At 36.0% G+C, this 15,266-nt stretch overlaps 1 protein-coding gene and 1 pseudogene across 4 annotated transcripts; one reads left to right on the top strand and one right to left on the bottom strand.

Moving 5' to 3' along the window:
* The first annotated feature begins 1,751 nt into the window (after nt 1–1,751).
* Nucleotides 1,752–11,430, top strand: LOC113751787 (alpha-amylase 3, chloroplastic). Of its 4 annotated transcripts, none has more exons than XM_027295926.1 (13): nt 1,752–2,083; nt 3,358–3,488; nt 3,707–3,761; nt 3,848–3,967; nt 4,085–4,205; nt 4,647–5,002; nt 6,591–7,219; nt 7,858–8,047; nt 8,735–8,841; nt 9,015–9,264; nt 9,404–9,526; nt 9,945–10,112; nt 10,766–11,430. In XM_027295926.1, the coding sequence occupies exons 1-13, from the start codon at nt 1,814–1,816 to the stop codon at nt 10,922–10,924; spliced, it is 2,679 nt and encodes an 892-aa protein (XP_027151727.1). In that variant the 5' UTR covers nt 1,752–1,813; the 3' UTR covers nt 10,925–11,430. The 4 variants fall into 4 exon arrangements, with proteins under 4 accessions (XP_027151727.1, XP_027151726.1, XP_027151725.1 ...); XM_027295925.1 differs by having other exon boundaries at nt 3,707–3,764; XM_027295924.1 differs by having other exon boundaries at nt 3,701–3,761.
* A 450-nt stretch (nt 11,431–11,880) lies between these two features.
* Nucleotides 11,881–15,097, bottom strand: LOC113752658 (annotated as a pseudogene).
* Between the last annotated feature and the right edge of the window lie 169 nt (nt 15,098–15,266).

Raw genomic sequence — 15,266 nt, 5'->3', positions numbered from 1 at the left:
GGCATTACTCAAAGTGCCTAACCTCTGTTTATCTAAACGATAGTATTACGGTAATCCTTTTATTGTGCAAAAGGATATTATTTCTTCTTTTACTTCTCTTCTTTCTTTGATTTGGGACATGGGATATTGATTTTAGTCGACAAGATAAATTTAGAAGAAAATGACAAGGCCAAAAGGAGTAGTAGTATTATTCCCGTCTTTCTTGTGGGAAATTGCTGCTCCAATCACGCAAGTCATATACGCATGCTTATCCAAAATCATAGGTCCTTCAAATTATTCCTCATAGGTCCTTCAAATTAAAAAAAAGAGAAGAAAAAAAGGGTTCACATCTAAGATAATTACCTCCAATGCCAAATTATTGAGTGTTATAATTCATAACTACAAATGCAAAATTCCTAGTGTTTTTTCTTTTTAAACTTTTGAATATTTTTTCCAGAGAATTTTTTGATTCAGGTTTGTTTGGATTCTATTATTATTTCAAATAATATTTTGTTTGCATCATAAACATATTTTTCAACTCACTTTTTTATATTTTTAATCAATTTTTTATCTCATATACATCACGTCATAAAAAATGCTACAGTAATTATTTTAAATAACACTCTGCCCAAACAAAGATAGATGGAGCTGCCTCCATCGTTGGCAGTCGAAGAATAGTTAACGACAGGAACCTGAAAGAAAGAAAGAGAAAAAGACAAATAACTGCCCTTCTTCTAAGAAGCAATGATGGGTAAAAGACAATATCTTACATTAAAAGTCCAAAGGGTCGGAGATAAAAGTTTGACCCTTTTAAGGTACGTAAAGACTAAAGATACGTGGTCGGCTAAAAGTGTCGCTGTCCATAGTCTAAAGTGCGTTATATTATAATGACCACTTTCTGGCCGCAAAGCGCGCAGACATCTGGACGCCTGACCGCATCACATGAGAAATTTATCACTTCCTCCCCTTGTTTATGACCACTTTTAGCCACTATGTAGAAACAACCCTTGGATTTTTTGCCAATTCTCTTGTTGCCTCTATGACTCATTTCTTTTGAAAGATTTGCCCCTCATAACACATACTCAATTTTTAGCCTTTTTTTTTGATAGGTCTACTATATAATTATAAAAGCAAAATAGTTGTATTTGAAGATGTGAGAATTCTTAAAATTAGTTGATTTTTTATTTTGATTATATGGTCCTTCAAATATAGCGAGCCTTCTAAAATTAGACAATAATATAAAAGTATTTGAAATATTATACTCTACTAAAATTCATCTTGATCTCGCTATTTTTCGTTTATTATAATCTTTTTACTATAATATTGACGCTTTACTAAATTCATCGCGCTCTTACCATTCTTTGTTTGCTAGAATCTAGTTTGGTTATGTTTTTTTCATAAATTCTATACGGTCTTTATGTCGTGAGAATGAAAGAATATTACCCTTTTTTTTAAATATATTTTTTCAAACGAAATTTATTCATAAGGAGAAGCAATCTATTATTTTTAGTATTTTTTTTTGTAGCATGGAAATAATAATATTATGAAATTTAAGATGAGGGCAGGTGGAAGGTAGATTAGAGCCTACGAGATCTTGAAAAAGAAAATACCGGGAAGTTACCGCTTTAACCTGGCAACTTGGAGGAAAGAGGAAAATAAGGATAATATATCCATCAGCAGCTGTTATACATATATATATATATATATATATATATATATACACATACACGCACACACATATCTATATATATATACATATATATCTGCAGGTAAATCTGCCGCCTGCCTCTTTTCTTCTTTCTCTGATTAAATCAATCAAACAGAGATATAGCAAATGTCCACCGTTGCTACAGAGCTTTTGCTCCACTATTCTCTCAGACGACGTACTCTGGTTCCAGATATTCATGCATATTCGAGAAGGGCCCCTCCTTTTTACTTAAATTACACTAAGAGGCCACTTTCCGGTGGCCCGAGCTTGAGCTCCTTTGAACTGAAAGCTCCCGAGGCTCTTACTCTCCGAGCTAGCGCCTCCACAGACACCGCTGCCGTCGTCGAATCTGACGTCGTTTTCAGCGAAACTTTCTCCCTTAAACGCCCAGTAAAGGTACTTCCTCGATATGCTTAATGATTTTCTGTTGCGTTTGATGCTAGTATCAGTCATGGAACGGTGTCGTCTCATGCTTAACTAATGAATTTATTGTCTACTTAGGTTCTGTTTGATAAAACTGAATCTGAATTTTGAAATCTGAATTCTGAAATTTAAATATTGAAATAATTAATTTGCTGAATTTTAAGCACTAAAAAAATATATGAATGTCTGAATTTTAATGCTGAATCTATTTATACTGTTTGATAAATATTTATAACTGAATGCTTAATAAGTTTAATTTGACAATTTTGCCCTTATATCCTTTCATTCAAAAAAGAAATAGAATCTATGATTTAATTAGTTTAAAATTGTTAGGTATGGAAATGATAATATTTATTTTTAAATCAAATTAATATAAAAGATGAAATATATTATATGAGGAGTATAGAGAAAATGTGAAAGTTATTAAAAAAGGAGAAAAGAGAAACTAAAAATCGTTAGATAGAGAATATTAGGTTGTTTAATTAGATAAGAATTTTGAACATAATTAACAAATAAGGGTAGATTTGGTAGATAAGATAAGATAGTTGAAGTAATTCTATTGATTTTTATCAGAATCAGTTAGGATTCTTGTGCTAAAAAAAATACGCATAGGTTCAGCATTGCTTAACAAGTTCAGCAAATAGATTTTCATTTATCAAACACTTAAAACATCTGAATGTCTGAAAAAATTCAGATTCAGCACTTTTTTATGTTATCAAACAGACCCTTAATCAGTTGTTGATCTCCTAATGGATAAGTTTCCTTGTACCTATTGTGGTTATCTAATCTTTTTAATGGTTGACAAAATGAACTTTTAAGTACAGATTTCTGATACAACTGTTTTTTCTGGTTAAAAAAGTGAATGTTTTGTGGTTTGTATCGTGGCGGGAATTTCGTTTTTTGGTTACTTAATTTAGGAAATCTGGCTGCGATAACAAGAGATGCTTCTGAGGGGTGTGCTAGTATTATGCAATGTTAGGACTGGCAGGAAAGCAAATACAAGCTCACAATCTGGGATTTTTGTTTTGCTCGTTATAAAGAGACGAGAAGAAAAGTAAGGCAATCGAACGATCTAAATACTGGGTTTGTGCTTAAAGATTAATTAGTCACTGTCCTGCTTTTAACAAAACTGATTGCTGTATCATTAATGTTACTGCTACGATCTGTTTCTTAATGGTTGAGTGTTTATGGTTTAATTGGTGATTAATATGGATGGGATGTTTATATTTGAATTGTGGGAATGGCAGGTTGAAGGAAAGATAACAATCAGATTGGTTAATGGGAAAGATGAGGAAAACTGGCAGCTCCTTGTGGGATGTAGTCTACCAGGGAAGTGGGTTCTTCACTGGGGAGTTAAGTACATAGGCGATGTGGGCAGGTTCGACTTTCTTTTAAGGACCATAAAGATGAACTGTATAGTGATCATTATTTCCATATTCAAGCCTAGAAGAAAGAAAAATGTTTACAAATATATCCAGAGATTTTGATTCCAAGTCCTTTTGTTTGTTTTAGCTTTATTTTATCTTGAACTTTTGTATCTCGACTATGGTAACTGCTTTGCACACATTGAAGTTGAATTTTCTATATAAGATGCAGTGAATGGGATCAACCTCCCCCGGAGATGAGACCTCCAGGTTCTATTGCCATTAAGGTGGTAATTGATTTTTTCATGCCTTCTAGCCGTCCAGTTGTTTTCCTCATTTCTTTCCTTGATATATTTTTTGACTCTTATGACAGGACTATGCAATTGAATCTCCTCTAGAAAAATCCTCCACATTGGAAGGAGAGAGTTTTTATGAAGTGAAGATTGATTTCAATACAAATAATTCAATCGCAGCAATAAATTTTGTATTGAAGGTATGCCTGCAAATATTTTTGAGAGTCATTGCCATTAGATAAGAATTCCCATGTAGAGTTTTTGGTCAGTGAATTTTGGTTCTGTAACCTTGAATCGTTTCTTTTTCTTTTTGTCAGGATGAGGACAGTGGATCTTGGTATCAGCATCGAGGAAGAGACTTCAAGGTTCCTCTGACTGAGTATCGTCATGATGATGGCAATGTTGTAGGAGCAAAAAAAGGCTTTGGTATATGGCCAGGTTAATCAATTTCTACTCTTTGTACATAATTCTTTAGATCTTCCAGTTGCAGCTGTAAATTGTTTGCATTTATGTGTTTTCTCCAACTTACCTATATTCCTTTTTATCTCTCTCTTATCATGCTTCATGATTGGAACCTTAAACTGGTCTATGAGTTTATTGGCCTTCAATGATTTATCTGAAACAAACTGCTGATGGTCTGATAAGTTGGATGGTGTAGTTGCATCTGGATGGAATTCTATAATCAAGAGCATGTCTTAATAAAATTGTGGGCCAGAAAAAATTCGTACTTCATGAAGATTTTTCAGTTATATGATATATATGGGATGAGGAAGAAAGATTAATGCCTTTGTTGTAATTGAGCTTTGTTCATTTCATTCCGCTTGCTCAGTTTTACTAACTTCCTCAACTAAAGTCTTGGTGTTTCTACTTGCACACCAGGAGCTTTTGGACAGCTGTCCAACATGCTTCTTAAGTCAGAAGGAGCTGAAAATAAAACGGATTTTACCACTTGTGAGTCAAAAGATCCACCTCATCAAAATAGTCGACTTGAAGGGTTTTATGAAGAGCATCCTATTGTAAGAGAAACTCTTGTTGATAACTCGGTAACTGTTTCTGTGACACAATGCCCAGAGACAGCCAAGAATCTTTTGTATATCGAAACGGACTTACCAGGAGATGTCATTGTTCACTGGGGAGTCTGCAAAGACAAGGATCGGAAGTGGGAACTTCCAGAGCAGCCCTATCCATCTGAAACAAAAGTATTCAAGAATAAGGCTTTGAGAACTTTGTTGCAAGTATGTATACAATTTTAATATTTTTTCTATTTATATCTGATGGTGATGACTTATTTTAGCGCTGCAGCCCCAAAAGATAATTTGGCCCAGCTGGATAATTGGTCCTTATTTGAACTTAGTCCACCATATTGTTTTTTTTTTAAATTTCTTTTTTCCCTGCGTGGCTTGGTGCCTAGTCCTTCCTTTACCCAAGGTGAAGGGCTTGCATCCTGGAAAAATGGAAATTAGGCGGTGGAAAAGTGCATTACTGACTCCTTTCTATGGTTTTGAATCATGAATAATTTATTTTGCTGTGGGGTGTGTTCGTGATTTTCATGTACTTTCAATTTCTCTTCATTGCACAGCAAATTTCTTCAATCTTCTTATGCACGTTTATTAGTAAGTTTGTATCGTATTTCATTTATCTTATTCCAAATATTTTTGGGATTAAAAGTTGTCAAAATCTTGAACTAGGTAGAAATTTATGCTGTGTCTTTAGATAGAACTTTAAGTTGGAGAGGTTTATGTACTGCATGCTTAACCCTAACAGAATCTGAGTTCATAGTCTTTGTGCATATATCATCAAGGATTAAATTCAGTTTTCTGCCTGCTGGTACATCTTTTTTATCTTTCAAGCAAATATTCATGTCTCAGGAAATATAACTCTTTTTAAAACAGCAGGGGATAATCAGGATATCATTTATAAGGTGTCTAAAGCTACCAAAATATAAGGTGAATGTGGAGAATTTTTTCCCTGTAACTATAAAAACTTGAAAGGAATTTATTTACCAAGTTCTTTGTTTGTTGGCATGATCATATAAGTGCATGTGGGCGTACACACACGGACCGAGACTCTTAGTGCATAAAACTCAAGTCATCAGCTTGATCAAATTTCTGAGCTCTAAAACTTGATTAAAAGTTGAAGGGGTCTTAACAACAACTTTACTGCAAAAGAGTTCAACAAATAGTAAATCCAGCAGCAGAAAGCAAATGTGAAACCAAGTTGTTATGCCAGAAAAAGAGAGCAAGAGTGAAACCAAGCTGTAACTAAGATACTTTCCCAGCTTTTATTCCATGATCTGATCTCATCTGTTGAAAATACTGTTAAGTTGGAACTTTGTCCCTATTAAGAGATGTTAGTTGCCTTGTGGAAACTTGTCTCCTCGGTTACCCCATAGGAAGAAACTGTTCATTCATCTTAGCCAGGGTTCTGTCATCTTTGCTTGCATGTCCTAAGATTTTACACCATTTCAATTGCTTTTTCTGTGAGATGCAATATATTCTCCTTGGGCAGTATTTGAGTAAGTTTTAACATATACGAAGGCTTGTTCTTTGCTTTATTTATTTGATTTAAATAATAATGGAATGGATTCTGTCTTTTTAATGAGTTATTAAGATATTCCCGAGAATGCTGTGTGTGTGTGTGTGTGTACACAGACACGAATTGGTTGTAATGATTGTTTGTTAGTGTCATATCTGCTTTCAAGTATCAGAAACTCCAAATAGACTGTTAGTCCTTTTTATGACCAAGCCACAATCTTTTGGTAACTGAGATTGTTTGAGGTCAAAATATGCTTGTAAATGACCCCAGATGCACCTGTTTTTGCAGCGAAAAGAGGGTGGAACTTGTTCTTCGGGATCATTTACTTTGGATGTAGGGCTCACTGCTTTTGTCTTCGCTCTGAAGCTAAATGAGAATACATGGTTGAATAATATGGGGAAGGACTTCTATATTCCCCTCTCAAGTTCTAGGGTCCTCAATAAAGAACATAGCCAGTCTCATTCTGCCAATAAAACAAAGGAATCATCTACTGTATATACGGATGGAATCATTAATGAGATAAGGAATTTGGTCAGTGACATTGCCTCAGAAAAAAGTCGGAAAACTAAAATTAAAGAAGCCCAAGAAAGCATTCTTCAGGAGATCGAGAAGCTTGCTGCAGAAGCCTATAGTATCTTTAGGAGCGCCATACCGACATTTACAGAAGAGGGAGTCTCAGAAGCAGAGGTATTAACACCGTCTGTCAAAATAGCTTCTGGGACTGGTTCTGGTTTTGAAGTTGTATGTCAAGGATTTAACTGGGAGTCACATAAATCTGGAAGATGGTATATGGAGCTTCATCAAAAAGCTGCAGAGTTATCATCACTTGGTTTTACTGTTGTCTGGTTACCTCCGCCCACAGAGTCTGTTTCACCTGAAGGCTACATGCCAAAGGATTTGTACAATCTGAACTCCAGGTAAGAACAGTTGTGTTGGAAAACTAATATAGGTACTAAGATTAGATTAGTTTCCTGGAATCCTGAATTTGGACATGCTTATGCAGTTTTCCTATTCAGATAATTTACCGTTATGTAGAATGTGGGACTGAACTCTGACTTTAGACCTAAATGTGCAAACTTCATTAATACTGTTTGCACCTACTTCAATCCTATAAACATAATCATGAAAACCATGGCCTTCTTAATAGTACGATCTGCTGTAGTCTTCTTCATGGATTTGAGTTGACAATGGGTAGCTAAGTCAAATCTATTGTGGTAGCTGACACCTGTCTACTTTCAGAAGTAGGCTATTCATTCTTCTTTTCATGCCTGTCTTCCAATTCTTTATGCTACCGGGCAGATGTTAATTAAATTTTTATATTCTCTTGTAATTTCTTTTTTTATCTCTAGGTAAAGTTATAATTTGTTTATTTGATTAGAATAACTAAACTAAGGGAACAAATAAATCCGATTACCTGAAATTGCTCTGATTATTGGAATAAATGCTGATCAAGGAATAACTACTGAAATTGTTATACCACATCTTCTTGCAGCACTCTCTCCCTCTGTCTGTCTGCCTCTGTGGTTGATGTTTTTAACTTCTTGATCATTTTCAGATATGGAAGTATTGATGAATTAAAGTCTCTCGTGAAGAGATTCCATGAAGTTGGCATCAATGTCCTCGGAGATGCTGTGTTAAACCATAGATGTGCCCATTACAAAAATCAGAATGGTATTTGGAATATTTTTGGTGGCCGTTTGAATTGGGATGATTGTGCAGTGGTTGCTGATGATCCACATTTTCAGGTACTTGCTTGTGCCTAGTTACAGATTTTAACATTCACGGTTGAACTACTAGCTTGTTGGTATCGGAACTAGTGGCAGATTTTATCAGGATAGTTGAGTGTAAAACATTATTGTCATTCCTTTAATACAACATTCAACAGTGTGTAGATAAATTTGCATAAACCCTGGGCTGCAGATTAAACCTGATAAAAAAGAGTAAATAAGACAGTATACTGGTATACTGGTTGAAAAAATACAGAAACTAAGGGAAATGTGATTCTTGTCATTTCCTTTTGCTTCAATTTTTTGTCTTTAATGTACACTTTCTGAGCTTCCTATAGCTAGGACGGATTTCTATGGCAAAACATTAACTTAATCCTGCTTATTTTGGTTGTCAAGATTTAGTGCTTTGTGGTTGGCTTTACTTACAGTTGTGTGCTGCATTTGGAAACAGCAACTGCAATCCTTCTACTTTTTATGAAGCTTACTTGTTGTGTGGTACCTAGATTATTTTCCATTATATAATTACAGGCAAATGCTCGTGTCTCCACTCTCTGGACAAATCGATTTTGAGAGTATTGGTGTTTCTTCTGATTTGAGCAGTATCTTCTACCTTTGTATTTACATACCCATCTGGATTTCCCACTGTGTGATTCCAAAAACGTGGCAGTTCCAACAATTTATTTTACTGTATCTTTTTCCTCACAGGGAAGAGGCAATAAAAGTAGTGGGGATAATTTCCATGCTGCACCTAATATCGATCATTCACAAGAATTCGTGAGAAAGGACCTCAAAGAATGGTTATGTTGGCTAAGGTCATTTCTTGGCATTGCTCTGTGTCAAGTGCTTGTTTAATTCTTTGTTTGGTAGTGGGTTCAGTAATACATCTGTATCTTTCATCAGGTTATTTGATGATTTGAAGTACAATTCCAGGTTTTTACTTACCTGGGACTAACTTCTGGGTCTTTTGGAATTTGTGGACTTGCAGGCAAGAGATTGGATATGATGGGTGGAGGCTTGATTTTGTTCGAGGTTTTTGGGGTGGTTATGTCAAGGATTACATTGATGCTAGTGAGCCTTACTTTGCTGTGGGCGAGTACTGGGATTCTCTTAATTATACATACGGGGACATGGATCACAATCAAGATGCACATAGGCAGCGAATTATTGACTGGATTAATGCTACTAATGGATGTGCTGGTGCATTTGATGTTACCACAAAAGGGATTCTTCATTCTGTAAGCATCTACTTAGCAGAGGCTGCATTAACCATCATAACATCTTAGAACCTTTCTCTTCTACTTATATAGAGTGCATGGTTTCATTTGCTTTGGGAGCAGTTTCGTGTCTTAGTTGTTTTTGATCTGCAACTTTTAGGCACTTGGAAGGTATGAATATTGGCGATTATCTGACGAGAAAGGGAAACCTCCTGGAGTTGTTGGTTGGTGGCCATCTCGTGCGGTTACTTTTATAGAGAACCATGATACTGGTTCTACTCAGGTATATAGTACTGAGAGTTTATTGCTCTGGTGTATCTTTCTGGGCCCTGGCTAAGTTCCATGAACTCAAGCTTTTCAATACAAAAATAATAGCACATTCAAAGTGTCTCTTAATGGACTTCCTCTTATTTTACCTACCTCATTCAATGAAATAAACTGGCCTTTTGACACATTTCTCTCTTTTCATGATGGAAGAGAAGCTCTCAAGTAGTGGTGTATCACACGTTTGTATGTCCTTTCTTTGACATAGCAACTTGTTTTTTTTAAGGATCGGTCACATCATTAACTTTACAATAATGTTTAAACAGAACTTGTTTGACATTTTTAAATAGCTGTCATTAACTGTTCTGATGAGTAATGACATCTAATCTACTTTTCAACTTGTTTGCTTGCTGTTTTCCTTTCAATCCATCTATTAGGGTCATTGGAGATTTCCAGGTGGAAAGGAGATGCAAGGATATGCTTACATCCTCACTCACCCAGGAACACCGACTGTATTTTATGATCACATTTTTTCTGACTACCAGTCCGAACTATCAAAACTAATCTCCGTGAGAACCCGGAACAAGATCCACTGCAGAAGCATAGTAAGTTTATGATGTTAATTTAATCACTGCAGTAATTTCCTGTTGTCTGAAAAAAGCATGTCAAAATGAAAAATGGTTCCTACAGAACATAAGTCAATCGGGACTATTAATCTCTTGATACTGTGGAAGATTGCAAATGCAGAATCTAAGACCTTTATCTTTCTACTTTTGTCTTGGATTTACAACCAATCATTAGCTTCATTGATCCTTTGAACTGGTATATTTCTTAAATCGTGCAGTTTCCTACTATTTCTACTGATCCTGTTCGTTGTCCTTTATTAAATACTTCTCTGTATTTTTTGGCTGGTTGAGTATTGAATTTAATTGCTACATGAAGTTAAAAGGAAATTGTTCAATATCATTTGAAGCAATTGTCTGGTATCCAGATTTTCATGTTAGATGTTACAAGGTCATCTCTTAACAGTTTTGTCTAAATCTGATGACCTGTTTGGAGAATGCCTTTGCCGTTAAATTCAGGTGACAAGGTTTATTCTTGTGGAAATATTGTCCTCCTTTTTCTTATACAGCCATCAGTCAGTCACATTTTTGTAAAAACAAGGGACAGGGGAATTGTCAGTAGACTGCTAGGGGAAATATATTATCTTGGCCACACTAGGATTTATCGTTGTCCCTTTCTTTTATCTTGTATTCAGGTTAAAGTAATGAAGGCAGAAAGGGATGTTTATGCGGCAATTATTGATGAGAAGGTGGCCATGAAAATTGGACCGGGTTACTATGAGCCTCAAACTGGTCCTCAAAAATGGTCCTTAGCTACTGAGGGCAAGGATTACAAAGTGTGGGAAGCATCGTGATAGAGATACGGCTGCTCAAATTGATACTAAGTATATATTATAGGAAGCATGTTTTCAAAATCTGCTAAGAGTCACTGCAAATTTTTTTACAAATTTAAAAGGAGGTGAATTTGGACGGGTGCTAGTCCGAAGCCCTTTGTTAACTTGCGGACATTGTGTGTACCCCAAAACACAGAATGGACGGGGAGTCAATTGGCATTTCGATGCAGCAAAGACTATGTAAAGGGTCATTTATGGCAACTTAATTGGCTTGTGTTCATCTGCGGAACAGGATACAGGCAAGTGTGGCTACCGAATATGTAATTTGGCAGACACATTTGTAGTCTTTATTTCATACCTCATAGCTCAGCGATTATGGCGTGCGCTGCTATTTTTTCAAATGGAAAGATTTCGATGTTTTCATTCTCCTGATGAAACACGAATCAGGGTATAATGTATTATAATTCCCAAGTTTAAGGATGTAAAAACTAGTTGCCATGATATATATAATCATCTCTTATTATACACGTACTGGCCCCCTGGCTCTGTTTTCAAGTCAAGAGTTGAAAGCATAAACCAGATTTCTTCTTCTTTTTTTTTTTTTTTTATGGTCTTTTCCAACAAACAATAACATCAAGTGCAGATGCTAGTTGAAAGCATCTTGTTTCTCCCCTGTCCATGTTAAATCTTTTACATGCAACCTCTTCTGGACGGCCCCTGAAGAATTTTACTGAAGAACGCAACAAAGCTACTTGAAGAATAAATATGCTCTCAGCATAACAAATGACAGCTAAATATCAAGGCCATTGAGTGCAATTGTTTGTAGGAAGGATATTATCCCCGATCTATTTCGATGTATATACTCTAAAGGACCTTTAGGAGCTCTAGTACAAACTTCGAAACAGAAGTACATTTGAACAAATTAGGCATCCGGCCAGAGCACCTAACAATTTGCCTGACTTCGTAAATTAAGGAGGTCAAATGCGATCACAGCTCATGCGTACACAACGATTGGACTTCTGGCAGTCACAGTAAAGGATTTTCTTTGGTTCAACGCCTTTAAACCATAGAATTTTAGGCTTCACAGAGATATTATATAGAGAAGCCTTAGTAACAACTGCTTTATATGATGAGCTGGGGAGACCAACATTAGTAACTGTTCTTCGAAATGTAACTATAAACTCTCTCTGTTTTTGAACCCGGGCAGTCATCGTTGGATAATTTAGATCCTTAGACTGTACTGCTGCTACTTTCATGCAGGTGCTATTGTCTGCAAATATCTTTTTTCGCGTAGATGGATCAATTTCCAAGCCGCAAATCAATTTAATATGATCTGCCTTGAATGTCTCATACACAAGTCCAGGATGCGCAGCTTTTACTGGATTTAGATGACCTGCCCCGCAAGAGAATTCAGCATCTTGATGAACAGCATTGGTTGCATTCATCTGCCAAGCTATAAGCAAATAATAGGAAGTGTGACTCGTGAAAAAGGTGATCAAGGAGCTTCAAAAGTTCTGTTTCCATCATTCCGTGGTCCCCTTTACCCCATCAAAAAGATCGAAAAATGAAATGTAGGAATTGAAGAACTTTGACATGAGAATGTTGAATGTGCTAGAACAAGCGTCCTTTGAAAGAGTATTACCAGTAGTCATAAGAGTAGATTTGATTGCTGACGGAGACCAATGGGGATGAAGTGACTTAACATAAGCAGCTGCTGCTGTAACATGACGGCAAGCCATGGATTTTTATGTACTTACATGGCGGAGTTGATATAACTTCCAGTTAAATTAAACTGTTGAAGACTTAAACTCGATGCAGCACCAGGGACAACAAAGGAGACATCATTCAATGCACCTGAAAGGACAATTGACCCAAGGGCACCAACACTTTTAGCTGTAATAATTCCAAGACCACTGTCACAAACTACAATCTTTCCCTTCACGAGATCATTGTCCAGACACCCAGGAAAACATGACCTGACGTGGAAAATCAAGGTCCTTATCTTTTAATTTATAGCCAGAAATCACAATTAAGAATGGATGGATAGATGATAAGATCCAACATTTACATGGCTTCGAAGTGGGTACAAGTTTTTGAAGCATCCTTCCCAAGTATTAAGAGGGAAACTTGTCCCATTCAATTTCAAAGAATTAACTGCTCTTCCCTGCAACATACAAAGTCAAACTGTAAGCAAGCTGTTAACTCCACAGAATATGAACTTGTACAATTCAGTTCGAGCTACTACGCCATTGATGTTTGATAAGGTATTGTATATAGAGCTAAATGCTAAGTAACAGATTTATTTGTGCAGCCTTTGAAGGAGAATAAGTTGGAAATACATACAGCAAGAATATTTCCATCTCCAAGGGCACCTTGGGCGATGATCTCACGACTCGTGCTGCTGGCTGCAACTGTGAATAACCATGGTGCGGTACTGGAAATATCACCTGATACAATACCATGGTTCCCTGTTGAATGAACTGTGAGTATACCTCTCTCTGTCGCATGAAAAGAAGCAATAGCTATGACATCATTCTTCAAATCAAGTGGAGATTTCGATCCAAGAGACACAGTAATGAGATATCAACTCCATCAGCTATAGCATCATCAAAACCAGCCATTATATCTTCATATGCACATCCGATTTTGTAACATACTTTGTATACGGCAATCCTTGCAGCTGGAACACCTCCTCTTGCAGTACGTTGTGCTATTCCATAGAAACTCGCATTCTTCACTTCGTTCCCAGCTGCCGTCGAGGCAGTATGAGTTCCATGTCCTTCTGTATCTCTTGCAGAATCATCTTCTGAGACCTAGGTTCGTGCTCCCACGATTTTACTGTAAAGTGAGTATGTAGTTCAATGAACATTGAATTATTGTGTTACTCCACAAAAAATATTCCAAAGAAAAAGAAGTTACTTGTTGCAGTGAAATTGCTTCCGCCTTCCATTTTTTGGGTACTGGGCCAAAACCATGGTCGTTAAAACTTTTTTATTCTGGCCAAATTCCTGTGTCAAGAACTCCTATAATTATGTCACTTTCGATTTTGAGATTTCGATGGACATTTTGCGAAAAACCCGTGAAGTCCCAGGATGCAGTTGTTTGGACTTGAAGAAGTTTACTTGGGAATACGGAAACAACATCGTCACGAGCTACATTGTAAGGAAACATAAGTAGTAGTAAATACTAAATACTCATCTGTCACTGACCAAATAGAATCTAACGGAGGTATAATGCATGAAGAAAAGAAAATGACCACATTTCACTTACCTGCCAGCTTTTATTGCTCTTGGTTTGTGAGATATGCTGCAAATCCATTAAAACTCCTATTGTAGCTTCTGATTAAGGACTTCCCTAGATATCTTTTTTCAGAGAGAGAGAGAGAGAGAGCCACAGAGGAAAAAGGGAATTAATAAAACAAATATCACAGGGAAATGACTTATTGGAACCTAAAAAAAAAATTTTATACCTAATTTTTAACAAATATACTTATTCTACCTCTTAACCCTCAATTCTCTCTATCTAGAGAATAAAACAAATGATTTTTTTGAGCTGTCTTTTGCTTAATTATATCAGGGAATTTTTGTCATTTCGTCCATTTCCGTTAAGTTTAACGGATTCCGTCACCTTTACAATTTAGTTCATAATACGAGGTGTCGTGTTGTATATTTTGAAATCACGAGTGACTTTTTTGTGTATTAGGTTTATCGCAGGGTCTTTTTTGTTTTTTACCCATAAAATAACAATGTAGCAAATAGCATGAGAGCGGAGTCTATCCATTCTTTAGTCCCCTGGCTATGAATCAAGTTTTTTTTTTGACTGGCACAATCTTTGTTTATATAGGCATGCATGTACTTGTCTCCTTCTTAAAGTTGTGATATATATAGTTTGGTAATTAAGTACGTAGGAAAATGAAATCTTTCTCTTTAACATCTTTGCAGGTGAACCAGATACATTTCAAGGCTTATTGTGGCATAAACAGAAAGATCCCCTATTAATTTTATTTTATGGAAGTACTGTTATGGAAGAATATACACGAATGCGTGACATTTAGTTGAGGTCTCAGAACCTAGAGGATTTAGATTCTAATCCCCGTACTCTTCCTCGTTTCTTAAATTTCAATCTTCCTTTGCTAAAAAAAACTTAAAAAAAAATGCGTTGCATCCATTTAAGGTAGCTTTTTTACACTGCCATATTTTATCGGTCTCTAATACTAGAAGATTATTTAATGACTTAAACTAACTTGTCTATTATCAATTTTCTTTTGCACAGCAAGATATGAAGTGAATAAAGAAGGCCTTCCACCATCAAATAAAAATGAAAACGAGAAGAAAATAAAGAATCACAAAAATAGCCCTCATAT

The sequence above is a fragment of the Coffea eugenioides genome, chromosome 11, assembly GCF_003713205.1.
Source record: "Coffea eugenioides isolate CCC68of chromosome 11, Ceug_1.0, whole genome shotgun sequence".
In the NCBI taxonomy this organism is placed as follows: Eukaryota; Viridiplantae; Streptophyta; class Magnoliopsida; order Gentianales; family Rubiaceae; genus Coffea; species Coffea eugenioides.
This window is presented reverse-complemented; position numbering and strand designations above follow the sequence as displayed.